At 40.4% G+C, this 27,918-nt stretch overlaps 1 protein-coding gene and 1 long non-coding RNA gene across 3 annotated transcripts in view; one reads left to right on the forward strand and one right to left on the reverse strand.

The window, feature by feature from the left end:
- LOC308681479 overlaps positions 1 to 10,020 on the reverse strand; it is a 151,685-nt gene extending 141,665 nt beyond the window's left edge. Inside the window, exon 1 of the long non-coding RNA XR_014029029.1 lies at positions 9,965 to 10,020. This is a non-coding gene — a long non-coding RNA (uncharacterized lncRNA). The remainder of the gene's footprint in view (positions 1 to 9,964) is intronic.
- On the forward strand, positions 1 to 27,918 carry haao (3-hydroxyanthranilate 3,4-dioxygenase). 2 transcript variants are annotated; one of them, XM_081350414.1, is made up of 11 exons: positions 1 to 43; positions 3,838 to 4,003; positions 4,097 to 4,175; positions 5,736 to 5,819; positions 5,978 to 6,084; positions 6,240 to 6,329; positions 8,371 to 8,414; positions 11,428 to 11,573; positions 18,860 to 18,928; positions 19,068 to 19,150; positions 27,535 to 27,918. In XM_081350414.1, exons 2-11 carry the CDS (start codon positions 3,915 to 3,917, stop codon positions 27,608 to 27,610), a joined length of 867 nt encoding a protein of 288 aa, XP_081206540.1. In that variant the 5' UTR covers positions 1 to 43; positions 3,838 to 3,914; the 3' UTR covers positions 27,611 to 27,918. The 2 variants fall into 2 exon arrangements, with proteins under 2 accessions (XP_081206540.1, XP_081206541.1); XM_081350415.1 differs by having other exon boundaries at positions 2 to 43; positions 3,907 to 4,003.

Genomic DNA, 27,918 nt, shown 5'->3' on the forward strand with positions numbered 1-27,918 from the left:
ACTTCCTTTTTGTATGCAAAGCTACCACTTCACCCTCAGTTTGGTAAGTTGTTTTTTTTTAGTTTTTCATAATTCAAACAGATAATTCTGACACTCCTGTAGTCACAATTGCAATTTTTGATAAACTTTTTGCTTATTGAATAAGGGTATACCCTTAGAATGGTATAAGAGTTTAAGTGGAAATGATATAACTACTGTAGGAAATAGATCATTGCTTTCCTTTTCATTTCACAATCCTTTTCATGAACACCTAACACAGAAATAGATTTTATATTTTCGACTTTGAATGATGCATTAATAATGTGGTATGGTATTCATAAATGCTACCACATGTCATTTTTGTTTTGTTTCATTAATTCAAATACAGTTGGCTGGACAATACAACATAGCTTCTATGAGGAAACAAGAGGTTATGTAATGTTAATGAGGAAGACACCCGGTTTCACTTCCACCTTTTTATATATGGTTCATGAGCCATTTTTTTTATTACATTCTAATGGCAAGGACATTTTTAAACAGCTCATTAAAGCTACACTGTGTAATATTTTAAGTTGATTTTTAGCAAAAAACACGTTATTTCAAAATGATACGTTCTCATTAATGTGTAATCACTTCAACCAACTAATTAAGTATTCTCGTAAGTGTATAATCTGCCATTTAGAATACATTCGAGCGAGTCGCTCGAATGGCGGAAGCCATGTTGCGCATCCATCTTGAAAATACATTAGACAAAGAGGGACATACAAGCTTCGCCTTTCACGTTTTTACACGCAGTGGCACCGTGATGAATGCGAGAGGGAGATTTGAAATAATACGGCCACCGTAGGAGTTAAAACGCCTTCGGAATGGGAGGAGCTAGAAAGTAATATTCAGTTGGTAGTCATACAGTATACAATTTCACCGCTAGATGGGAGTAAATCCTACACAGTGTAGCTTTAAGGCTCTGTCGTGAACTAATTAAGGAGTTGTGCCACTGCATCATCATCATGACTGCAACCCCATGGATTCAGTTGCTTGAAACATTCACAGAAATGCCCAGACATTAAAAATGTGCTTGTTTGATTGATTGTTTGTTTTTTGTCTGATGGTCCAAACAAAAAGTGCAAATTAAAAACTCCTTTCATATTTCTGCAGACCCACTAACATTTGCAAAAAAAAAAAAAAAACTAATTGTTTGTTTTTGTTTATTTGTTGTTGTTTTTTGTTGTTTTTTCTTTGTTTCCTTTTGTAGTTTTGTTCATGGTTTTGCATCCAGCAGAGCTTTAGCTAGCTTTTTTTTTTTTTTTTGCATCCAGCAGAGCTTTAGCTAGCTTTTACCATGTGACAATATGAATTTGCACCAAAATTAGTTTTTTTGATTGGACATATAACCTTTAAAATCACTTGTTGGTTCAGGTGTGCTTGATTAGGGTTGGAGTTGCATGCACGCATGTTGTAATTACTATAATTTCAAGATGACAACACATGATGTTCTTCTTGGAGCTACTGTATATGTACAAATATACAGATGTTATCGAAATTATTCAACCCCCATTGCAAATCAGGTTTATTGGGAAAATTTACAGACTTTAAGCTGTTTGCAATGAACAGATCAAACAAAAGTAATTCAAATAGCTCAACACAACAAATGTTTCAAGTGGTTTCTCCAAATTCAACTGAAAATGCTAATTTTAATGACTTCTGCAGTCTCAAAATTAGTCAACCACCTGAATAGAATCCCTCACAACAGCACAAATCTGCAAAACAGATGTTGTCACATGCCCTTGTTTAGTTGCATCAGGTGTGCCTGAGCTAGAACGCATGGAATATCTGAACAGGCTAGGTTTGTTGAGTGTGACATGTTTGACTGCATGTTAGAAATATGACTAAGTCAAAAGAATGGTCGTCCAAAAAGTTAAGAGAAGATATCATCAGCCTTCTCAAACAAGGAACAGGATACAAAAAGATAGCGAAGGCACTAAATGTTCCTAGAGACACCAGTTCAAAGTTAAAGGGATAGTTCACCCAAAAATTGTAATTAGCCCATGATTTACTCACCCTGAAGTCATCCTAGGTGTATATGACATTCTTCTTTCAGACGTAAACAATCGGTGTTATATAAAAAAATGTCCTGGCTCTTCCAAGCTTTATAATGCAGTGAATGGCTATATGTCTTTGGAGGTCCATCAAAGCACATCTATTCATGATTAAAGTGCTCCACGTGTCTCCAGGGGTTAATAAAGGCCTTCTGAAGTGAAGGGATGCATTCATGTAAGAAAAATATCCATATTTAAAACTTTATGGACTAAAATAACTAGGTTCCGGCAGACAGCCGTACACATCGATTTACGCCAAAAGAGTAACCCTTGAACTTGACGCACAACGTAATGACGGCAATTGACGCCTCTCGCGGTTCAAACAAACATGGCTGGGCAACTGTGTTCGTCAGTACGTTGTGCATCAGGTCAAGTGTTACTCTTTTGGCGTAAAACAATGCGAATGGCCGTCTGCCGGAAGCTAGTTATTTTAGTCGATAAAGTTTTAAATATTGATATTTTTCTTACACGAACACGTCGCTTCACTTCAGGAGGTTTCCATGCCAGAACTCCAAGGCATACACCACTACTGACCCAAAAGCACAAGAAAAGTCCCTCAAAATCATATAAATAAGCCACTGAAGTTTTGGGATTCTGTTCTGTAGAGCGATGAAACAAAACTAGAACTTTCTGGCCCTATGGATCAACGTTATGTCTGGAGGAAGAAGAATGAAGCATATGCCGAAAAGAACAGTCTGCATACAGTTAAGCATGGTGGTGGCTCGGTGATGCTCTGGGGCTGCTTTGCATCCTCTGGCACTGGAAACCTGCGCCATATGGAAGGCAAGATGGATTCACTGAAGTATCAGGAAATCCTAGACGAAAACGTCATACAGTAGGGAATTGTTGAGAATACAGTATTACTGTGAAAACAACAGAAATCATTTACAGTGAACCTATATTAGATAAAGATAAATAGTAAGATAAATTAATTGCGATTAATCACGATTAATCACAGAAAAAATTGTGATTAATCGAGTAGAAAAAAAAATCAGTAGAATCGATTCATCAAATGACAGCACAAAAATAATGCAGCAATAATAACGGAGTAGCACGTGCTTACTGTACGACTCTTTACCTTGATTACAATTCACACCCACCAAAACTTTACAGCGAGAATCTGATTTGCTTTATCCAGCCTAGAAACGTGGTTTGCGTATAATCTGTCCATACAGCGGTGGACTTTCTTTTCATTAGAGGTGTTTTGGACTGATTGTTTGAATGCATTTGCTTACTGGATAATTGGACTATAAACTCAGATCAATGAGGCCTATATATCAGTCCGTTTCAAAAATGTACCTTGAAAAAACTTGCAAAATACAATTTTGTGAGAATCACCCTTCAGTCTGATGGTTTACTTTGTTGGATAGCAATGATGACAAAATGAATATTTTAATCAAGATAAATAGTGTATGCTTAGTTTCACGATAAGTGTGCGATTAATCGCGATTCAAAAAATGTATCTATTGACAGCGCTATTTGGTTTATTGATCTTTGGCTCAAAATCAAAACTTTATTTATTCACATATCAGGTCTTCAATGTCTAATGGTGAGTCATTTAAATGCAAATGTAAATAATTTATATCACATAAAAACCTGTAAAACAATGGTCTCTATTTTGAAATCCAGGTTTATGCTGCATTGTCCACACTGAATGGTTACTGCTGTGTAAACATGGATTTCAACCTCACAGTCACATACTGCATACATGAACACCACCCCTATTACTAATTAACTCAAAGTCATAAATTCTTTTATGTAGTGATCCACTGCTCAGTTGCTGCCTAACCGGACAGATTAATTCAAGCATCTCGCTGTATTCCCAAATTAGAGAGAAAAATGACCAACCAATCTCTTCATGTAAACATTGACAAGTGGATTGCTGAGAATGAAAGTTCATTTTCACCACCTGTTTGCAACAAATTAATGTAAGTTGAAATGATCTTTGATCAACAAACAAAAAAATATGTTTTTAAATCACATTTACAAACAATAACCCCTATCTTTACATGGTTCTCTAGGTTTTTTTATCAGTTGAATATAATGTATGTTGGTGGTCCAAACATGAGAAAGGATTATCACATTGAGGAAGGGGAAGAGGTAAGGTGCTACATGTACTACCAATTAAATTACAAATTTACATGACATGACAAGACTAGCTGACTTGATTTTCTCTTGATCAAATGATCTGCATTTTGGGAATCAGACTGCACCGAGAATGCTAACAGTTGATAAGAACAGAATTAGCCATGAGATTTACAAAAGGTTAGTGCTTGAGACTCAGAAGAGAAAATGGACAAGGGGGCAAAACTCATAACTAAAGATGATCTGAATATTGATAGTGCTATTTTTGCAGATCTTCTACAATTGCTTTGAAGCTTGATTGCTCTCCACGTTAATTGTTGCTAGTCAGGATTTACAGCACAAACGTGCACTACATTGCATTCTACTAATACTATTCCAAACTGGAATAGTTTTCCAAGTAAACTTTGCATTTTTTTTTTAATGGGGACAATAGTCTATGTGAAGATGCAATTACCTGCTTTTAAGAGCATGTTTGTACCTAATATATTTTAGTGTCACTCACACTGTATTGTCTTTCTTGATTTTACCATTTGATTTGATTTTAACTTATTTATTATTTATAATTTTTATTTATTTGCAAGTTTTAGGTAACGTCACTATAAAGTTAAGTACATACTGTAACAACCAGCTTATAATAACATTAAGGCGTATTAAGTGCAATATTAAATCCCTATGTGTAATATTATGTTGGTGCTGTGAGCGATTATAGGAATTTTGTTTAAAGCGATTATAAAAAAATTAATCTTTAACTATTTTTCTATCTTCACCCACTCATCACCTCTCCAAAGCCCCGCCCTTCAAAGACATGTTAGCCAACCTTATGTCAGCACTTCCTAACACACAAAATGATTTACAAACATTTCCGATTGGCTAGTTTTTAGGGTGGCAAAAAGAGCACCTGACTTGTATATTATTATTTTTATTTTTTTTTTATTTTTTTTTTGACAAATCTCAAGACAATCCTATCTCAACTATTTCTATAGAAAAATGTAACTCATTATTTCACCAATGTCTTAAACCTTCCTTTCATCTTTTATCTCAGCTCTGGTCTACTTCTCTGAGCAATTTTGAAACTTAAATTGCAGCATGTCTTATGTTTCGTAGGATAAATATCTAATGGATTTCTCATTTGTAAGTCACTTTGAATAAAAGCATCTGCTAAGTGAAAAGATTTAAATGTGTAAATGGCAAATAATTCCTTAGTATCTTTCAAGAAGTAGAGAAATTTCCTCAATGGCAATTTTTTTACAGCACCTTTACAGTGGCCAGCTTTCAAATCAAACCATAGCAGGAATTTAATAGAACTGTCTCTTGCTGAGTCCCTTTCAAAAAATGACATAGTTTAGTGAGCAGAAGTCAGAACTCTGTTCTTTAGTTAATGTTTTCATTTTGATCACCAGAGGTCAGCGCAAACTATCCAGCTGAGCCATGGCTGTATTTTCTCTAGATATTACAGACATGATAAGAGTGTACTTTACCCCTTTATTTCAAATAAAGGCATATGAGGCTAAAAGATTTGTTATCCACAGTTCACAGAACACTGATATTCCTGTTTCACTTGTCATTGTGTCTCAGCTCTTTTACCAGGTGAGGGGTGACATGGTTTTGAAAGTGATAGAGAACGGCAAGCATAAAGAAGTACATATTCGAGAAGGAGAGGTGAGAATAATCCAGATTTGTCTGTGTGAGCTGCCTCTTAAATGGCTCTGTTATTGTTATTGTCTGACAGGCTGAATTCATGTAACAAAAGCCAATTTAGTCTATAAAGACATTTTACAGTATATGCTCAAAAGCCTGCTTATTGCTGCTGTATTCAGATGTTCCTGCTTCCAGCACGGATTCCCCACTCCCCTCACAGACAGGCAAACACAGTAGGGCTGGTGGTGGAGAGGAGGAGGCTTCGATCAGAGACAGATGGCCTCAGGTACCATGGGATACTACTCCCAGTCACATCCATTCCATATTACGTCTTCCATTCTCCTGTGACCTTATCTGAACCATGATACTAATGGATGCTAGATCATGGAATAAAAGATAAAATATGTGTGTGATATTTGGTTTCCTTTTACTTTACTCTAGGTACTTTGTGGTTAATAGTACAGATGTCTTGTTTGAACGTTGGTTCTACTGTGAGAACCTTGGAACCCAACTAGTTCCCATCATCAAAGAGTAAGTCACCAGTGTTTCTCTCTCTTTTTATATATATAATAAAATAAAAAAATGTAAAAAAAAGATATAACTTATATTTAACTATATATTAATATATATAACTTATATTTATAACAGTATCTGCATCTACTAAAATGGCAAAATTATTTGTTTAAATTATATGAAAAACATCTCGGATTACTACTGTAACCCTGGTTCCCTGAGAGCAGGGAACGAGACACTGCGTCCTGAGACACTATTGGGGAACGCCTCAGCGTGACTGATGACGGAAGCACTGTAAAGCAAAGAATGACTCTCAAATTGAGAGGAAGCCAAGAAGGATATACTTCCTATTTTAATCTAGCAGAGGGGGCTTGAACCAGAAAGGCCCACGTCTCCAGCTACCGCTATGCTAGATGTGCTATTGTAAATAACTAGGACAAAGTAGCAACAGAGGCCCTGTAACAGCTTCACAAGTAATATAGGGGCTTGAGGGAACGGAGGCCGACTAGCCCTTTTTTTAATTATTTTTTTAAAGGAATTGGCCTAACTATGCTCTACCTCCTAAAGGCTAGCTGGAGGAGGCTAAAGAATGCCAACAACTCTCCCACAATAAAACTATGGAGCTACAGGGAACTGAGATTTCTGTAAAACGATTCTCACTACTGGGAGGAGATCTAACAAAGCTCACAGCTGTTATTTGGAGAGCGGAAGCCGCAGACATGTGAACTTTCATATTAAGAAGAGGCCTACCACGCTTCTGTTATTATGTTGAAAGGCGTGCTTGCTAACAAAAAGCCCAAGCTGGACCGTCAGACATCATTCCAGCCCTTTCTAGGGCCTGATGTTGCGTGAGGAGGGGGAAGGAAGACGAAGAGGCTAGCTGTAATAACCCTCAAAAGGGGAAGGAGGCGATGTTATTTGCCTCTGCTGGTTCCAGGACGCTGTTCGCATCTGAACTGGATCACTTCCCTGTGAGGTCCTGCTTCTCATTGCATGAGGAGGCGCACAAGCAGCAGCACTCTGGCCCCACCTTCGGTCCTCAGACTGAGACGGGCCAGGGCCCCCTGACTGGGACCGGCGTGGTATACAAGATCTAAAGGTAACTGAACACGCCTTCACCTCTCTGAATTTCCCGACCACTGCCTCGACGGATATGCCAAACAATTCTAATGGTGAAACTGGGGCATCGAGAAGAAAGGCCTTCTCGTTCTCCTTGATGCTCACCAAGTTCACCCACAGGTGTCTCTCCGTGGCCACCGGACCCTGGTCCAAGTCTCTCAGCAGGTCGGCTTGATATACATTGCTATTGTGTGCAGTGCAGCACCAGCCTGACCCGCTGCCACATATGCCCTGCCATTTGTGCGTGATGTAGTCTTAAGTGGCTTAGATGGCAAGGCCGGAGCTTTCTGCATTGATGTCTCACTCAGCGAGAGATAGCTTGCAAACATCTCTTCAATGGGAGGCATTGACTCACACCCATGCTCGCACATTGCCTCGATATTTGCATAGTTGGCATACTGACATCGATGGATGCAGGCAGAGTACGGGTTCTTCCATACCTTCTCAATCTCAGAATGCAGATCGGGAAGGAATGGAAGGCTCACAGGAGCTGGTGGATTGTGGCCAGAAAGAAACGGCTCGTCCAGCCTTCCCCGAGCGGCCTCTTCCATCCCGCGCTGCCATGGCAACTCGAGCCTGGCGGTAGCGTGCTCCGTTACCTCCAAACAGCTCAGCATATATGGGGCAGGAGGGCTTGAAGCCAAAAGAGCACTGGTTGCTGGAGCAGAAGTTCTGTTTTCATTCTTCGTAGTAGTATGTAATAAAAGAATGTGAAACTTCAATATTCTGTTCCTTAGTTAAAGAAAATATACACACATATTGCAAATATACCTTGCCTAAATACCTTATAATTACTTAAAAACAAAATAAATTCTAACAAATAATATAAAGAATAAATAAAAAATAAATAAAGTCAATGGAGTCTCTCAGTTGTCCTCTCAGTTTTTTCATGTGCATATGGATGTAAGCACAAATAATGACTTGCTTTTGTATATATCAGGTTTATGGATTCCAAACAGCATAAAACAGGAAAACCTGATCCAGGTAAATAGAGTAGTTCCCCTTACTGTTTGTTGTGAAATACCTTTACATTTAACATGCCATTATTGTATAGTGCTGTTGTTCAGGGGTCTCCTGATGACTTGTTCTTCTCTATTTCTGAAGGTTTTGTGTAATATTAAAGGGTTAGTTCACCCAAAAATGAAAGTTCTGTCAATTACTCAGCCTTATGTCATTCCAAACCTGTAAGACCTTCATTCATCTTTCTTCTCTTCCGTGTCAGTCTCTGACGCTGTTCTCATTGCAAACACAGTGCAGCACTTCCAGGTTCTACGTCAGAATGCTGGCTCAGTATTGACATTCGTTGTGGTGCTCACGTGAACAGTGTCAGAGACTCACTTGGAAGAGAAGAAATTGTTGAATAAAGTTGTTATTTTTGTTTGTTTTTGCGCACAGAAAGTATTCTTGTCGCTTCATAAAATTAAGGTTGAACCACTGTAGTCACATGTAGAGACCTGCACTCCCGCGGGACTACCGCGGGACCCAGCGCAACCGAGTGCGGCACGGGATAATATTTGATGGGTGAATGCGGGTGTGGGCGGCAAGATATTATTGTGTGCGGGTTGCGGGAAAATAAAATTATTTGCGGGAAATATCTAACAAAATAAAATAACTAGAAACAAATAAACCGTTATTTATCTAATGCACAAGCACCAAGTGTCACAGGTCGGGGTGGAGCGCCAGCGGGCCGCCCACCCCTTCGCTTGAGTGCCGCCCCTGAGGAGCTGACCGTGGACACGAAGGGAAAAGGCGGACACAGGATTAAAAATAAATATGCTCTTTATTAAATAATAAAAACAATCTTAAAAAGTCTCTTCAGCATTCTCTTCATGTATCTCAGCACCTTCAGACAGAGAGAGGAATGAACATAATTCACAGCTTCCGCGTTCTCTTCAGCGTTCTCTTCGCGTTTCTCAGCACCTTCAGACAGAGAGAGGAATGAACATAATTCACAGCTTCCGCATTCTCTTCTTCAGCGAGCTCTTCGCGTATCTCAGCACCTTCGGACAGAGAGAGGAATGAACATAATTCACAGCTTCCGCGTTCTCTTCAGCGTTCTCTTCGCGTTTCTCAGCACCTTCGGACAGAGAGAGGAATGAACATAATTCACAGCTTCCGCGTTCTCTTCTTCAGTGAGCTCTTCGCGTTTCTCAGCACCTTCAGACAGAGAAAGGAATGAACATAATTCACAGCTTCCGCATTCTCTTCTTCAGCGAGCTCTTCGCGTATCTCAGCACCTTCGGACAGAGAGAGGAATGAACATAATTCACAGCTTCCGCGTTCTCTTCAGCGTTCTCTTCGCGTTTCTCAGCACCTTCGGACAGAGAGAGGAATGAACATAATTCACAGCTTCCGCGTTCTCTTCTTCAGCGAGCTCTTCGCGTTTCTCAGCACCTTCAGACAGAGAGAGGAATGAACATAATTCACAGCTTCCGCGTTCTCTTCTTCAGCGTTCTCTTCGCGTATCTCGGCACAGCATTAGCCGGCTCTTCACTGGACTCAGGCAGAGAGAGGAATAGATACGTGTAACTCACAGCATTAGCAGGCTCTTCACTAGCCTCAGACAGAGAGTGGAGGATACGTTTAACTCACAGCATTAGCCGGCTCTTCACTGGACTCAGACAGAGAGAGGAATAAATACGTGTAACTCACAGCATTAGCTGGCTCTTCCAGCATTAGCAGGCTCTTCCAGTATTAGCAGGCTCTTCACTAGCCTCAGACAGAGAGTGGAGGATAATGGCATTTCCCCAATGCAGCTGTAACTTCACAAGGCTCAGATAAAGGAGAGGTTAATGAACAGCTGTGACTGCGAGTGAACAGCAGAAACAATTCCCACACTCACATATCCACCACACACTGTAAGATTTCACTCGTGCTCATTTCCACAATAAAACTGCAACTCAACAGACTCACAGTGCAGCTAAGGCTTGCACCCGCAGTCCAGCCGAAGTCTTCTCTGTCTCTCTCTCTCTTCCTCGCTCTCTCTCTCTCAGCCTACCTCCGCATCCACGGTCGCAGCCGTTCACGTGCCGCATGCCTCACATGTCCTCTCGCGTCATGTCCTCCTCTCCTTTTTCTCTTTCCCGCGGCCTCCCGCCGCGGCCGGGCCGCCCACGTGCTGCGCGCCTCACATCTCCTTGTGCCCCCACTCCACACCTGCTGCTCATTTTTTTTTTTTCTCTCTTTAATCACCCGGTGACACAAGGATAACTAAAATAAAAACGATTTACAGGCGCAAGGTCGGAAGCTAACTCTCGCGTGGTTCATAGGCGCGGAACAGCCAAGCCTTGCACCGCATTACTCAGGTGGATTGTTTAGTGTTACAGATATTAGTTCGTTATTAAAGAAAGGAACATGCAAAACTACAAAACCAAACAAAGGAAAATCTGATATTTGGAAATGTTTTAGTATGCGACAGCGATGGAAAGCACCTTCCTTTTGCGAGCTGTGACAAATGCAGCAAAATACTCACAAGTCTGGAACTTCAGGTCTGAAGTGTCATGTGTGCACCGTTTTGAAAGGCCGAACTTCCCAGACGTTTACGGCAAGTCAGTCGAAAGTGTCAAGTGCACTAAAAGATGTAGAATATGCAATGTATTTAAAAAAAAAAAACTACTTATACGTTTACCCGCGGGATTTTGCGCTGGAAAAATCCGTCCCACGCAGGTCTCTAGTCACATGGACTATTTTAACGATGTCTTTACTACCTTTCTGGTCCTTGAAAGTGGTGCAGTCTATGGGCTGGGGGTCAGAAAGCTCTCGGATTTAATCAAAATATCTTCATTTGTGTTCCGAAGATAAACGAAGGTCTCATTGGAATGACATGTGGGTGAACTATTCAGTGTATTATTGACACAATTTTATTTTTGGGGGTGATCTAACACTTTAAGTGATGTTGGTGCCATATTGTTAATATCAAGTAGCCGTTATACACTGTGGTAACTTATTTCTTGTACTTAATAATTTGGTTTATCCAGTAACTGTTTAATTTTTGCAGCTGAACCCATCAAGCCAGCCCCATACCCACTTAACACTATGGATGTGATGACACCGTTCTGCTTCAGTGAGTGGGTGGAAAAGCAGAAGCCTGCCTTGGCCTATGGTCAGCCGGTTGATATGTTTGGAGCAAAGTTTGAGACTGAGGTGAGAAGGCGGCTAGCTAAACCAATCAGTCCTACTTCCTGCAGGAGTCAGTCAGATGAGATCCTAATCATTAATCAGAGGTCTGACTATGAGCAATTTCTCATCAGAAAGTTATCGACATAAGCATAAGGTAGAGTCAAGTCAAGTCAATTCACATTTATTTATATAGCGCTTTTTACAATACAGATTGTTTCAAAGCAGCTTTACAGAGATAACAGGAAAATAATGCAAAAAAGTTTCTTTCCAGAAGAAAATAGCGTCACAGTCCAGCTTAAGTAAGTTCAATGATGTTTCATTTTTGTTTTAAAAAAGTTATTCAAGTTCATTTATATATATATAGCCACTTTGAAGTAAACCGTGATATCATCGTCCAGCTCAGTTCAGTTCTTGTATAATAGTGTCAATGCAGGCAGATCAATTTTATTGTTGAATATTAAATTAAATGTTAAATTTAAAGGATTAGTTCACCTCAAAATGAAGATTTCCTAATAATTTACTCACCCCAATGCAATCCAAGATGTTCATGTCTTTCTTTCTTCAGTGGAAAAGAAATTAAGTTTTTTGAGAAAAACATTTCAGGATTTTTCTCCACACAATGGACTTCATCGGTAACCAAATTGTTGAAGTCCAAATCAGTGCAGTTTCAAAGTGCTTCAAAGGGCTCTGCACGATCCCAGCAGAGGAATAGGGTCTTATCTAGCGAAATGATTTGGATGACGTGCATCATCAACATCATCAACATGTATGTTAGACCCTATACTGACTAAGCTACTGAAAGCAATGCTTCCAGAGGTCATAGATCATCTTCTTATGATAAGATGATAAGAGCAAATTATTTGTAACTCTAATGAGAGCAATCTCAGTACTATGGTACGGTCTAAATCCTGACTGGAAATCCTCGCAGATACCATTTCTTTCTAAAAAGGAACATTGTTGTGAGGATACTGATTTTCTAGTATCTTTGACAAAAAGGGTAGATTTGAGATCGGCCTGTAATTGACTAATTCTGTACGATCAAGTTAGGTTTTTTTTAATAAAAGGTTCAATAATAGCCAGCTTAAAAGTTTTCGGTACATATCCTAGTGACAAAAATGAATTAATGATATTAAGAAGATGATCTATGACCTCTGGAAGCATTTCTTTCAGTAGCTTAGTCAGTATAGGGTCTAACATACATGTTGATGATTTAGATGATTTAACGAGTTTAGACAATTCTTCCTCTCCTATTGCAACAAATGAATGGATTTTTTCCTCAGGGACACTACAATGCACTGCCTGATGTGATAATGTAGTAGATGGTTGCATAGTTATAATTTTCTCTCTAATATTATCAATCTTGTAAGTAAATTTATAAAGTCATTTCTGCTATGCTCTTTGGAAACCTCAGAAGTAGGAGCTTTATTTCTTGTTAATTTAGTCACTGTGTCAAATAAATACCTAGGGTTGTGTTTGTATTCTTCTAAGAGAGTCGAAAAATAAGCAGATCTAGCAGTTTTTAAGATTTTTCTGTACGCAATCGTGCTCTCTCACCACGAAATTCGGAAAAATGTCTACTGTTTTGTATTCTTCCAGTTGTGCTCCATTTTTCTGGCTGCTCGCTTAAGGGCCCGAGTGTGCTGTACCACGGCACTGGACTATTTTCTTTAATCTTATTTAAGCGCAAAGGAGCAACTGTGTCTGTAACGAGGCACCAGACTCAGTAGGATCCATTTGCAGCTTTATTAAGAATAGTCGTACAGGCAAGAAGCAAACACGGGGAATAACGCTCAGTAGTGACAGTCAGTGTGTGTAAACAGGTAAGCCATAAAATCTGAACACTTGGTTGCAAAGGAGCTCTGCTGTTTCGAATGCAGTGGGAAGTTTGGTTAGAGGGATTAATCGGCAGGCCTTGGAGAATCGATCCATGATGGTGAGTATGGTGGTGTATCCTTGGGAATTGGGTAGGTCGGTGAAGTCGATGGCGATATGAGACCAGGGACATTGAGGTATGGGAAGTGGGTTTAGGAGACCAGCAGGTAATTTTCGGAGTGATTTGGAGGTGTGACAATTGGTGCAGTTCTGAACATGCTTGATGGTATCTGACAGAAGAGTGAACATACAAATGCAATTCGGCTGGAATCAGCGGAGTAAAGTGATGGTTGTTGATCGATGAAGAGTGTGCATTGAAGCAGGAAACCTTTGCATTTTGTTGAGGTGCCGTCGAATTTTTCAGGAAAGGCTAGTCGAGGGTTAACTGGAGTACTCACGGTGGGTGGAGAAACTTCTTGAGGTTGCACAGAGGGAGCATTAGCCGCTAATGCACGGAGACCTTGTAGATTCTTGACAAGCTCCTCAGTAAGCGTCGTCAGATGGTTAAGCTGGTGGTGATGCAACGTGAGTTGTGAAGCTTGAGCTGACAATTCTGTGGACAGTTGCATAACCGCTGCTGGATCGGGTTTTGGCGAAGTCTTCTGTAACAAGGCACCAGACTCAGTAGGATCCATTTGCAGCTTTATTAAGAATAGTCGTACAGGCAGGGTCAACAACAGCAGACAGACCAATGGAGGAATCACAGAGAACATCCGTATAACAGGCAGAGGTCAGGGCAGGCAGCAATAACCAGAGTCCAATAAACAATCCAAGTCAGGCCAGGCAGAGAAACAATCAGGAAATGGTGAAACAGTCCAAGGTCAATAATACAAGAAGCAAACACGGGGAATAATGCTCAGTAGTGACAGCCAGGGCAAATCAAGACTTCGCAGAGATGTGGTGTGTGGAAGTGGCTTATATGTGTGTGTAAATGAGGTGCAGGTGTGTTGCGCAATCAGTCCTAGGTGAGAGGCATTATGGGAAATGGAGTTCAAAACGAGATGGTTAATATTCAGGAGACGGATCCCTCCGGTAGTGCGGAGGAGGCAGTACGGGAGCCTCCTCTGTGACTGTCTAAAGTGCTGGAAAAGAGAGAGTCAAAAGTCGCAATATCGAGTTCTTCTTAGCTATCTGGGATGCTGAGGAGATGAAACTGATCAGGAATATTTTAGCCTAGTCGGCTTTTTAACCTTGGCTAAATGGAGTATACACGAGACTAGATAATGATCTGAGATGTCATCGCTCTGCTGCAAAATTTCATTGGCATTAACATTGATTCCATGTGACAATATTAGGGCTGGTCCGAATACCATTTTTTGAGCTTTGAAGCTTCGGTAGTAATGAACATCGAATATTCGAAGCTTCGGAGAGAGGGTGCTGAACATATTCTTCTCTCTAATAAAGGCAGTATTCTCTATGTGTCTGTATGTCTGTTTGCATTTTGATTATTTCGAGAACCGTTCATCCAATCGACTTCACAAGGGAGTGCAGTGTCGCATTTGGTGCAATATGGACATGCGGACACATTCAGAATTAATAAACTTTTCGTAAACTACAGAACAGCGTGAGCGGGAAGCGGCGCGCCTCACTCGGGCAGGGCTTATATGCTCCGAGAACGGACATTGCACTAGTGATATAAAGCGCACACACACAGGTCTGTTAAATTAAGCAATACTTTTAAGGTAGTCTAATATTTTTCTGACTAACAAATTACTGATACAGTAAAGGGTAGATTTAAATAAAGAAAAACAAAATTTAAATAAAGAAAAAACAAAATTTAAATTAAGAAAAATGTAATTAAGTTAAATTAAAAACGAGATTAATTTAGATTGATAATAACGGGTAAAAAGACTAATACATTTTTTTTTCTATTATTCTATTTTCCACAATGTCAAAGCAACGCAGCTTAACCCAAAACACAAGCTTAGGCATGCACTTCGGTTCATACAAACTCCGCTGTTCTGCGCTCTATAGCCAGAGAACACTCCCGTTGCTGGAACACTTGTCGGTTCTATTTCTAGCATGCACGCGTTTTCCGCGTGGCTCGAGCCGCACCTGAGACGCGTGTCTCATGCAGGCAGTGTGCAAACTCCAACCTGTTAACATGGGAGCCGAAATAAAAACGGACACGCCACGCAGTTGAGACGCTCATGCCACGCAGCCAGTGTGTCGCCGGCCTTATTCAAGCGCGAATGAGAACCGTTTCGTGGGGGATCCCAGGTGTGCAAAAAAACCCCCCAAAAAAACGATTATTCGAATGTCAAATTTTCAAATCCAATACCAACCCACCGAACGAATATTCGAATATTCGGGTCCAGCCCTAGACAATTTTAGATCTAAAGTATGATTATGACAATGAGTGGGTCCTGACACGTTTTGTCTAACTCCAGTAGAGTTCAGAATGTCTCTAAATGCCAATCCCAATGCGACTTTTACGTTATCTATATGTATATTAAAATCACCAACAATTAGTGCTTTTAGTGCTTTTGAAGTAAGGGATTGAATATTCAGCAACCCAAGCTTTATCATTTGTTCATCTGTATTATATCTATTTTTTATTTGTTGAAAATCGATACAATTTTTTACCCTTAAATGAGTTTGGGGGAACAGACACAGTCTCTATATGATGATATCTAGGTGAAAGAGTCTCTATAGCCCCTTTCACACAGAGATTCGGGAAAATACACGGATAAAGTGACCCGGGATTTGATCCGGGTTTGTTTGATTTTGGTTCATTCACACTGCCAGTGATTTTCCGGAATCAGAGAGTGCGTTCACACACAACCCGTAAAAATCCTGTAAAGACATGTGACATCGATGTGACTTGTAATGTCTCTGCAGCGTCTTAAGTTTGCTTATGAGCTGCGATTTCTCTCTCGAGAAACCACGCTTGTGCATTTTTTTCTCTGATTCGATCATAAACTTGCGCATTACGTACCGTTTCACAGCTGGCGAACGATCCCGGCTTCAGCGTCATCACTACAACACGGCATTATTACGGCTTTTGTTCACACAGCGCGCGTTCCAAAACTGAACACGGCAATGTTACTAGGTCCCCAACCCGGCATCGATGCCGGCATCAATCCCGGATCGTGTTTGTGTTCACACAGAAGGCGTTCTGGCAATTTGCAGGGATCATCGCGCTGTGTGAAAGGGGCTTATGTGATGAGATTTATCTGACCTCAGTGACGTGAGTAAGGTAGCAGATGGTCGGTTTAGCCAGTCTGTCTGCTTCCTGACCTGAGCCCTAATTCATGTTTGAGCTCTAAGACTATGTGCCATATTACTAGAGAGAAGAGCAGCACCATCCCAGGAGGGATGAATACTATCTCTTTTCAACAGGTCAGGTCTGCCCCAAAAACCTTTCCAATAGTCTATGAACCCTATATTATTTTGCGGACACCACTTAGACAGCCAGCCATTGAGTGAGGACAGTCTACTAAGTATCTCATCACTCTGGCGAACAGGAAGGGGGCCAGAGCAAATTACAGTGCATGGCATCGTACTTGCGAGTTCACACACCTCTTTAATGTTAATTTTAGTGATCTCTGACTGGCGAAGTCGAACGTCATTATTGCCGACGTGAATAATAATCTTAGAGAATTTACAATTAGCATTAGCCAGTACTTTTAAATTTACTTTGATGTCAGGCGCTCTGGCTCCCGGCAAACGTGACTATGGTGGCTGGTGTCTCTATTTTCACGTTCCGTGTAATAGAATCACCACTAACTAGGGCACTTTTTAGCAGGATTCTCAGTGGGTGTTTCACTGAGTGGGGAGAATCTATTTGTTATTATAATCAGAACGAAGGGGCAGTGTTTTGTCCCGCGACTACAGCGTCTCACGGTCACCCAGTTGCCTTGCTGCACGGGCTCTACAGCCGTAACTGAACAATGTACAGAGTTCACTAAGCTAGTCGTATCCAAAGCAGTATCCAATGACCTTACATTCTTACTATCCTCGATTAAAGTTTGGATGTGTGTCTCTAGTTCTGAAATCTTCTCCATCAGCCTAACTATCTCCCTGCATTTATCACATGAAAAGCCCTCTGTGCTGACAGAGAAGGCTATGCTATACATGTGACACAAAGTGCAAGTGACAATAACAGGAGAAGACATTATTCACTGTGTTTGTTGACTGATCCTACTTACCACAGTTGTTTGATGGACTTGTAAAAGGTGCGAGTGCACATGAGACGGCAAAAACGGAAGGCAGGTTAACAGGCTAGCGATATAGTGTTGTGCAAGCGATAACGATTTAGATAAAAGCTAGCGATGTCACATTAATAATAGTCTAATCCCTAATAAACAAAAGTACAACAAGAAGGTAGAGCACGCTTATCATCTACTGTGGTTCTTATCTCACACTCAGAACTCAATAACATCATAACGCACAGAGCACGTCATGAATGACGTGATCAGTCTCTTAAAGGGCACAGCGCACAATAATGTGATGCATGTAAATACACAGTTTCGTTCGTTACAGGATGACTCTACCGTTTACTATCTCTATTATAGTAACGTATAGCTGGCACGTTTTGAGTTTGTTTTTGATCTGTTTTTCTGTTCTGTTCATGTCTGTGTTTCTTAGGGTACGTTTACACGACAACGATATGCTTAAAATGGAAAAAAAGTTTTATGTTTTTAGTTGAAAACAGTGTCGTGTTTCAAACAGTGTCAAACAGACCCTAAATTAGTTTTCTAGTTTGTTTCAGTCATCCTCCGTTCCCTGTCTGTCTGTCTGTCACCATAGTTACGGATTGATTTGAGTATTCAGTTCAGGTGTTCCTCACTTTAGTTACCCTTTGTTTGCTGTGCATATAAGCCCTCAGTTGTAGGGTACGTTTACAATGATATGCTTAAAATGGAGAAGTATTTCCTTTGAGTTGTCAGTGTACAGGTGACACCATTGTTAAAACGATCGCAATTCACACGGATCCACGAAAACGACTAAAAACGCTGTATTCTGCTGCCAGGCCATTAGATGGCGATTAAACACTATAGACTTGACGTCTTCGTCTTCAGAGATTCACGTTTTTGCTGTTTACACGGAGACCGTTTTCAAAAACTTGCACTTTGAAAGTGTACTTGTACTTTTCAGGCACCCAAAACGCCATTGTCATGTAAATGAACAGCCAAAACGCATAACATTTATTATGTTTTTAGTTGAAAACGGTGTCATGTAAACAGCCCCTGAGTTAGTTATTGGTTCTCTTATTAGTCTAGGTTAAAAGCTATATAGTCTGTTTGATGCTGGTCTGCCTGGGTTTTCCTGAGTTTCTTGGTTTTGAATTTAAAATAAAAGTTTTTTCCTCGGTTCTGCAATCCTTCATCAAGAGAGTCTTTAAGATGCAACGTGAAATTAACAATATAAAGGTTTGGTCGAGAATCAAGCAATGGCAGTGATGCATATGCTGACTTAGATTTTCTCTCTGTTAGACGCTACTCTTTGGTCCTGGGATTTCTGAATCCTCTAGAAGACGAACTGATGGCTGGATTTGGCAGCTGGTAACATCTATTCTTTATATTGTTACAGAATTTCTTCATTACGTTTTTTTTGTTTAATCTTTATGTTCCCTCTGTTTTATATATATTTTAGCTTTATACTTTCCTTATCTTTTCCTACTCTGGATTGTGTTTTATTTAGGAGGGGTCCTCCAATGTCTTCATGAATGGCAAGGAGTACATCCTGTCTGCAGGGGATTGTCTTCTTATTTTTGGAGAGACCGAGTAAGTGTGATGAGCATTTGTGTTACTGGTGTGTGTAAAAGAGGTCATGAAATGCAGTTCCAGATTTTGCACCAAAAGCGGTCCATTATTTGTAAAAAATATATATAATTTTCCATCCTTATTTACACTCTCTGGAAAAGGGGCGTTACCTTAGCAGAAACGGAAGTAAATGCCGACTGCTGTGATTGCATCATATCCATGCCAAAAGACAATAGAACCATTATAATCTGTGATGCTGTCAACACTGGATGCACTCGACAGTAAACTGATGCCTCGTTCAATTTCTGACGTACTCCAAGCTGAATGAACAATGACTGAGTTTGATGGTCTTACTCCAAAGTTGACCCAATAATAAATAAATGCATAAATAAATATATGAAGAAAAAATAAATAAAAAAATAATAATACATAAATATATACGTAGATAAAAGTTTAAATACTGATTTATTTATTTATACATTTCTTTAAATATTTATTTACTTATTTATGTATAATTGTATTCATTTTTTTTTTCATTTTTTTATTTCCACATTTATTTATGTGTCTTTGCATTTGTCTACATTTATTTATTTATACATTTCTTTGTCCGTATGGTAATGAGTTGGGCGTGTTTTACCTCAGACATAGCAATTGAGCTTAGTGTGGCAGTGCTGAAGCTTTGAGGCCACAGTGACACCTTTTGGTGTGACCAAACTAAACGTAAGCCTTTGCAAGTCACACAGGGAATGAATGACTTCGAGATGGGCAATATGGCCAAAATCTTATATCACAGTTTAAGTCATTTAATATCACCCTAACTGTATGTACAGTTGTGGTCAGAATTAATGGCACCCCTGGTAAATATGATCAAAAATGGCTGTAAAAAAATAAATCTGCATTGTTTGTCCTTTTGATCCTTCATTCAAAAAATTCACAAAAATCGAACCTTTCATTGAAGTAAAAGAATTGAAAGTGGGGGGTAAATCACATTATAAAATAAATGCTTTTCTCCAAATTTCGCAGTAGTGCCTTATTAACTGAATTGATCAGTTAAAATTAAGAATTTATAGGCTACATGAAAATGCATATAGCCTACTATTTGATAAGGTTTTCAAAAATGCCCCAAGAAATCAGTTTATAGCGGAAATATCACCTCTTTATGGAAAAGTTTGTTTCTGTTGTTGTCAACATTGGCTTTGGAAGATACATTAAAAATGCAGTATAGGGGGGCGCTAGAGAGCCCGAACAAGATGGCAGCATAGCGTGACGGCTCCCTACAACCTCGCACATGAAACAGCCCCAGACCTTTGCCTGGTCAACTACATAATACAAATAATGCCTAAACCCCCGGTAGCAAAGGAGTGTGACATCTTCTCGAACGCTCGAAAAAAAAGCTCACGAAGCGCGAAAACATCATCTCCGGTCGAGAGTGTCGAAGGTAATAGCATGGCTAGTGTAGCCGACATGCTAACTGAGCTTAAATCACTCCACTCCGAGTTCAGCTCAAAGCTGGACGGAATAAACAACCAACTGGGGGAGCTGACGAACTCTGTCTCGGTCATGGAGAATAATTTAGGTGAAATTAAACGAGATGTAACAGCGAATGAACAACGAATCGAGGAGGCTGAAGCCAGCATAGCCGCTACAGAGGACACGTTGGACAAGGCCGAGAGGGCTCTGGTTAAAGCAACAAAGCGGCTCACATACCTGGAGGAAAAGACCAAGGACCTGGAAAACCGTGGGAGGAGGAAAAATATCCGGCTGTTTGGGCTTAAGGAGGGAGCTGAGGGTAAGTGTCCTCTTTTGGACTTTATAACCGATATGCTACCCCAGTGGCTGGGCAGCGAACCCGACAGAGTATTCATACTGGAAAGAGCCTACCGTCCCCTGGCCTCAGCAGAACCGAGCCGTCCTCCTTCGCTTTCTCAACTATCAGGATAAAGAATTCGTCCTACGCTCTACAAGAAAATGGGACATTACACACGACGGATCAAAACTCGCATTCGTCCAGGATTTCTCAGCGGAGACGATCCGACGAAGACGGGAGTTCAACGCTGTAAAAAAGCTGTTTGTTGACATGGGGACCTTCCGAGGATTTCACCTCCAACCGTGCAGGCTAAGAGTGCTACACAACGGGAAAATCCAGTTGTTTTCCTCCCCACAAGAGGCTGAGGAATTCTACCGCAAAATCTCTGCCAAATAGCCTACACATGACCAGGTTTGAATCGAATCGTTCTCCATACATGGAGAGGGGTGAGTGCATTAACTTATGTGCAGGAGACAGGCTCACCACCGGGCCTGATGGTGAACACTTAAGCCAGGTGACTCTACAACAGTGGGAAATATGAACAATTCACAGCAGGCACACACTGGTTTCTATCAAACAGACAGTGCAAAACTTCTGCTTTATCTTTATTTTATTTTATTCTATTTTATTTTGGATATTTTTTTTTTTTTCATTTTTTTATTTTTTTTACCTACATGCTTGCTGTTAAGTAGAGTGAAGTACCACCAAAGAAAGCTAAGCTTGAACTCTTTTCTTGCCTGTTCTCCTGCAGAGAGATAGCGCCTTTTTCTAAACAAGATGTGCGTTGTTGACGGATAGCTGTTACTTGCCGGTCAACTTGAGGGTGTTACCTGTTCCAGTGGGATATAATACAGACTTAGTTGCTGGAGATTTTAATTGTCATATGGATAGTAACTTAATCCTCAACCACACTGTCTAACCCAAATGCTTCTAAGACTCTGAGGTTAGCCTCGGCTGATGTAGGCCTGGTCGATGTTTGGAGAGAACTTAATCCTACAAGGAAAGACTACACTTTCTATTCGGCTAGACACAAATCATACTCCCGATTAGATTTATTTTTTTACCACAGGATCATCTCTCATCTTGGTGAAAAATGTATTGGGTGGGTCAGAACTATGTATAGCAACCCACAAGCCCAAATATGTATAAATGGTACCCTCACTGAAAAATTTGATTTGTTTAGAGGCTGCTAGCAGGGGTGCCCTCTATCTCCATTTTTATTTAACTTTGCAATTGAACCACTCGCATAAGCCATACGGGCTAATGAAGAGATTGCTGGTATCAATATCGGGAAAACACAGAACAAAATTTCACTATATGCGGATGACATAATCCTATACTTAACCAGCCCCGAGCGATCAATCCCAGCAGTATAAGACCTTATCACTAAATTTGGAACAATATCAGGCTATAAAATATGACAAATTGACAAAATCCAATGCATTATTAATTAACTTGTCAGTTTCTAATAGACTCAGGGCAATCTCACCTTTCACCTGGGCCCAAAGCAGCTTCAAATATCTTGGGGTGAATGTGGCTCTAAAACTCAAGGATCTTTACCTCATAAATTATGTTCCATTGCTTAAAAAGATTAAGGAGGAATTAGAGCATTGGAAAATGCTCCCCATCTCATTTCTCGGACGAATTAATGTAATTAAAATGAACGTTTGCCCCGTTTTAGCTACTTATTTCAGTCACTGCCCTGTTACTTGAATAAAACATTCTTTAAATCTATAAACAAAATGTTAACCTCTTTCATCTGGAAAAATTCCTTACCAAGAATAGCTTTTAAAACTTTAACAAAATCTAGAGAGAAAGGGGGACTGGCATTACCAGACTTACAGATGTACTATTGGGCCGCCCAGACAAAGGGCCTGATTAGCTGGGTGCAAAGACGTAATAATGCACACTGGATAGACATAGAAGAAGAACTTTGTACTCCTATTTCTACAACCTTGCTACCATTCATTAACAACATATAGTAAATGCAATACATCAAATAACAAAAACATATGTTGTTTACAACACTCTTCGGGCTTGGCAAGATATAAATAAGTTCTGCGGGAATTTTGGCAAAATCTCAAGGCTTTCCCCCTCATCCTTAAACCCAGATCTGCCACCACCTATTGGTGGTTCCTTGTTCAAGTGTAGAGGAAATGGTGTTCATCAATTCCAACAATTGTTTGACAGGGATACACTCAAGTCCTTTGCTGTTTTAATGTCAGAATATGAAATTCCGAAACAGAACTTTTATAAATACTTACAAATTCGCCATCTAATAAACACCCTAACAGGGGGAAAACGCCTGTCTTTGGGGCTAAAAAATCTTGAGGAGATTTTGGTAAAATCAACATCATTAAAAGGAAAAATCTCTGAAATTTATAGTGCTTTGTTGGACCATTACAGCTTTTCCTTGACCTCACTTAGGAACATATGGCAGAAGGATATGGGGCGTGCTTTTGGTGAAGATCAGTGGGACACGATATGTCAGAATTTTTTTTCCTCACTGTCCTGTAATAAAATAATCGAACAAAATTATAAATTCATGCACAGGATATACCTTACTCCCCTCCGCTTAAGTAAAATGTTCCCTAACTCATCCCCCAGATGTCATCATTGTAAAACGTGTAAAAGGTCAATTATGCATGTTTTTTGGGAATGCAGGAAATTAAAACATTTCTGGAAGGCGGTACATGATCTAATTGTTAAGATTGCGAAAACCCCACTGGACATTACACCAACACGGTACCTCTTTGGTACGGAATTGGACAAGACACTGGACACCACATGCAGTAAAAGGATTATCATAATGTCCTATATAGCAAAGAAATGCATCTTGCTCAATTGGAATCAACAAAGACCCCCATCATTTAATCTGTTTAAACAAATCCTGAATAAAACTTTAAGACTGGAACAACGCACATACGCCCTAAAAAATAAGGGAGGATATGGAAACCGCTTATGGACCTCTGACACTACCATGTCATAACAGGGTTTGGCATGTTTACATAACATTCACAAAGGATGAACCGTGATCTGTGACCATGGACTGACTTGATTTAATTTGCTGTATTTTATTTTTATTATTTTTATTATTAGTATTGTTTTTTTTCTTTCTCTTTTCTGTCTGTTATGTTGCTAAAATGTAAAAAAAAAAAAAAATGCAGTTTGCTTCTGTGTACGGATCTACAATGCATGGCATAAAATGTGGTTAATAGTGGATAATTGACACGCTTCCGTGTCAAAGTGTCTGTTATCAGAGTATTCTGTTCATGTGTGCCCAGACATTTGAGAAATCCCAACCAGCTGATGTTTTACGGCCATGTCCGGAATAAAGAGTAGGCCTATGTATGGTAAACCTATAGTTAGTGTGATATTAACGGACATAAACCGTGATATAAGATTTTGGCCATATTGCCCATCTCTAAGTCATTTATTTCCTGCGTGACCTGTAAAGTCACGTCCACAAACCTCTTGCGTATTGTTTGGTCATACCACAAAGTGTCACTGTGGCCTCAAAGCTTCAGCACTGCCACTCTGAGCTCGATTGCTATGTAAGGACACAAATGTAGAAATAAATAAATGTGGAAATAAATAAATGTAGACATAAATACAAATATACATAAATAAATGTGGAAATAAATCAATGAAAAAATACTTTGAGTATAAATACTCATTTATTTTTTTTTATTTTTTTTTTACATTTCATTGTACATTTATTTATTTATTTATAGTTATTTATTATTATGCCAACTTTGGAATTCCATTTTACTCAACATCTTTATCCAACAGCAGTATCACTCTTGTGATTGGACTAACATGAGTTGCTCAGAATACCTCCTTGGTTACATACGACAGTGACACATTTTTAGGGGCATCGAGGAGAATAGTGATTCTCATCATGATTCTCCCGATTTCAAATCCTGGTATTCAGAAGGGTAGAAAATGGATTCCATACCTGGAGAGTTAGTTTTGAGTTCTGAAACTTGCAGTAAGTTCCCTTTCGAGGGAACTCGCATTGCTTCGATGATTTGTGAACACCTCCGTATCCAGATCTGACGAAGGACCTTCGCCTGGACCGATGACAACGCAGTGCTGAAGTGCCAACTAGTCTCTCCCTAAGGAGGATCCCTCTACCACTATACAGATAAGGCGTTGTCGGGAAAATGTGTTTTGCGTTCCTACCCCAAAGCAACAAAATAAAATAAAATTCTTTATCAAAATTTATAAGGAAAGACAAGTACTTTGTTTAGGCTTGGTTTGTAGGGAATTCCAAACCTGCGTATTTTCAAACGCACATAACTATAGAACCCATTCTAAATGCGCATGTGAACGCCATCAGCATTTCTCACAGGTTCGCGTTTAAAGTCTGTGTAGAGGGAATGGTGTCGTCTTAGCGGCCCCGAACAAATGATCGTTGCGACGGAAGCAAATCAATCAAAACTAACTTTAGATGGAAAATAACTTAACTCTGCTATAAAGCCAAAACAATCTCTGTTACCTTAAATTATACGCTTATCTCTGTAAAGCTGCTTTGAAACAATCTACATTGTTAAAAGCACTATATAAATGAAGATGACTTGACTTGACCTCCACGCGATTGCGTCTGAAGCACGTATGTCAACTAGTCCGATGGCGAGAGGGAACGTCGTGGGCGAGCAGTTTCAGAGACTGTTGGGTCTGATGGCAGCTGCGTCAAACGTGATTCCTTTTGGCTACATGAGACACATGCAGTAGTGGCTCAGGACCAAAGGGTTTTCCCCGAGGGGGAACCCACTTTGTGTGATCAAGACCACGCGGCGTGTCTCCACGCCTTGGTTATATGGAGGAAAACCTTGGTTCCTGTCCCAGTGTGTTAGGAGTTCATTATCAAGTCACTCTCATGACAGACGCCTCTCTCACAGGATTAGGAGCGGTAATGGAAGGCCGCATAGCTCAGGGTTTATGGAGGAGTCATCATCTTTAGAGGCACATAAACTGCCTGGAGATGATGACTGTCTTCGTGGCATTGGGGCAATTCCTCCCAAACCTAAGAGACCATTATGTGGAGGTCCGTTCAGACAACACGTCGGTGGTCTCTTATATAAATCACGAGAGGGTCTGCGTTCACGTCCACTATGCAAACTGGCCCACCGGATCCTCCTGTGGTCCCTAGGGAAGATTCTCTCTCTGAGAGCAGTATACATACCGGGGTACCAAAACATTGGACCAGACATCCTGTCAAGACAGGGGCTGAGGTTGGTTTAGTGCTTGAGTTTCTACAAGATTGCTTTTCGGCAGGGCTATCCCCTTCTACCTTAAAGGTTTATGTGGCTGCCATAGCGGCTTACCATGGCCCTGTGGATAAGGCATCTTTTGGGAGGAACCCTCTAATAACTTGTTTCCTTCATGGTACTTTGAGGCTGAGGCCTGCAATTCGAACCAGGGTTCCTGCTTGGGACCTGCCTGACCTGCGAGCCCCTTGAAACTGTTTCAGAAAAGTTTCTGATGTAAAAAGCAGTCTTCCTTCTAGCTATTTCTTTTCTTAAAATGAGTAGGAGATCTTCAGGACTTATCGGTATCCGCCACATGCCCTGAGTTCGCATTGCATCCTATCGTTTTGCAAGCCTTCTGCCCTCCTCCTTTCAGAGATCAGGACCAGGAAAAGCTGAACCTCCTCTGTCCAGGAAGAGCGCTGGATACATATGTCCACAGAGCTTCCCTGTGGAGGATATCGGATCAGCTGTTTGTCTGTTTTGGATCACCTAAGAAAAGTATTCCTGCTTTTAAGCAGACAGTCAGCACGTGGATAGTCGAGGCTATCTCTCTTACTTATGTGGTCTCTGGTCAGCCTTCACCTTTGGCTGTCAGAGCTCATTCAACCAGGAGTATGGCGGCCTCCAAGGCCTTAATTTCGGGTGTATCCCTTCAAGAGGTTTGTGATGCGGCGTGTTGGTCTTCCCCGATCACATTCATGAGGTTTTATAGCCTGGACCTGGACACTGCCCGAGGTACTCAGGTCCTTATGTCTTAGTTGTGCCACAGTTTCACACAGACAGGCACTTGTAAGTACGGCGTTTGGATATTATCGTTCCCAAAGCGCCATCGACGCAGCGTGAGTTCCCTCGATAGGGAACGTCTCAGGTTACGACTGTAACCCTAGTTCCCTGAGAAGAGAACGAGACGCTACGTCGCCCTGCCATACTTCCTTCATCCCTGTGATCGACTTGCTTCGGCTAATGGAAGCTAACGGCGGTCATTCCGGATGTGCTTTTATTCTTTTCTGGTTGTGAGATCACCCACCCGTTACGCCACTGGACATTCATACTTCAGACGCAATCACGTGGAGGCGTGCCCAAAGCGTCATCGACGCAGCGTATCATTCCCTTCTAAGGGAGCTAGGGTCACAGACGTAACCTGAGACAATTTTTATTCTAGCGTATCCTCTTATGTGTAAATATCAAGATTCTCCATTTCATGACCTCTTTAAGTGAAAGAATTGTTTGCAAGGGATGGGAAATTTCAGTGAAAAGAAACCAAATCAACAAGTATTTATGTCAGTGTGAATGATAACAACTGTTTGATTAACACCACTGTGTTTGTGTGTGGGCTTCTTTAGGTATCAGTGGAAACGGTCACAGGATTGTGTTGCTTTGTATGTTGCCCAAGACCCAGACAGGAAGAGACCTTTCTGAGACACATAAAGAAGTTAGATCACTTGTTTAGGGCAAAATGTATGACCTTTAAAACTTCATATTCTTTCCAATGTACAGCTTTTATTGTAAACACTTATGTATCCACCACAGTATTATATTCACAATCAGTCATCATATTCAGACATTAGACAAATAAACATACATTCCTTGTATTAAGCCTTAAATAATAATAAAAATCTTAAGAAACATCTCTCAAATCCTCTAATCAATTTAAACACTCTATACGTGCAAAGGTGCAAGTCAATAATAAACTCTCAAAAAGTTTCTTGAATATAATTTTTGTAATT

This window comes from Scardinius erythrophthalmus (assembly GCF_964197995.2).
Source record: "Scardinius erythrophthalmus genome assembly, chromosome: 21".
NCBI classification, from domain to species: domain Eukaryota; kingdom Metazoa; phylum Chordata; class Actinopteri; order Cypriniformes; family Leuciscidae; genus Scardinius; species Scardinius erythrophthalmus.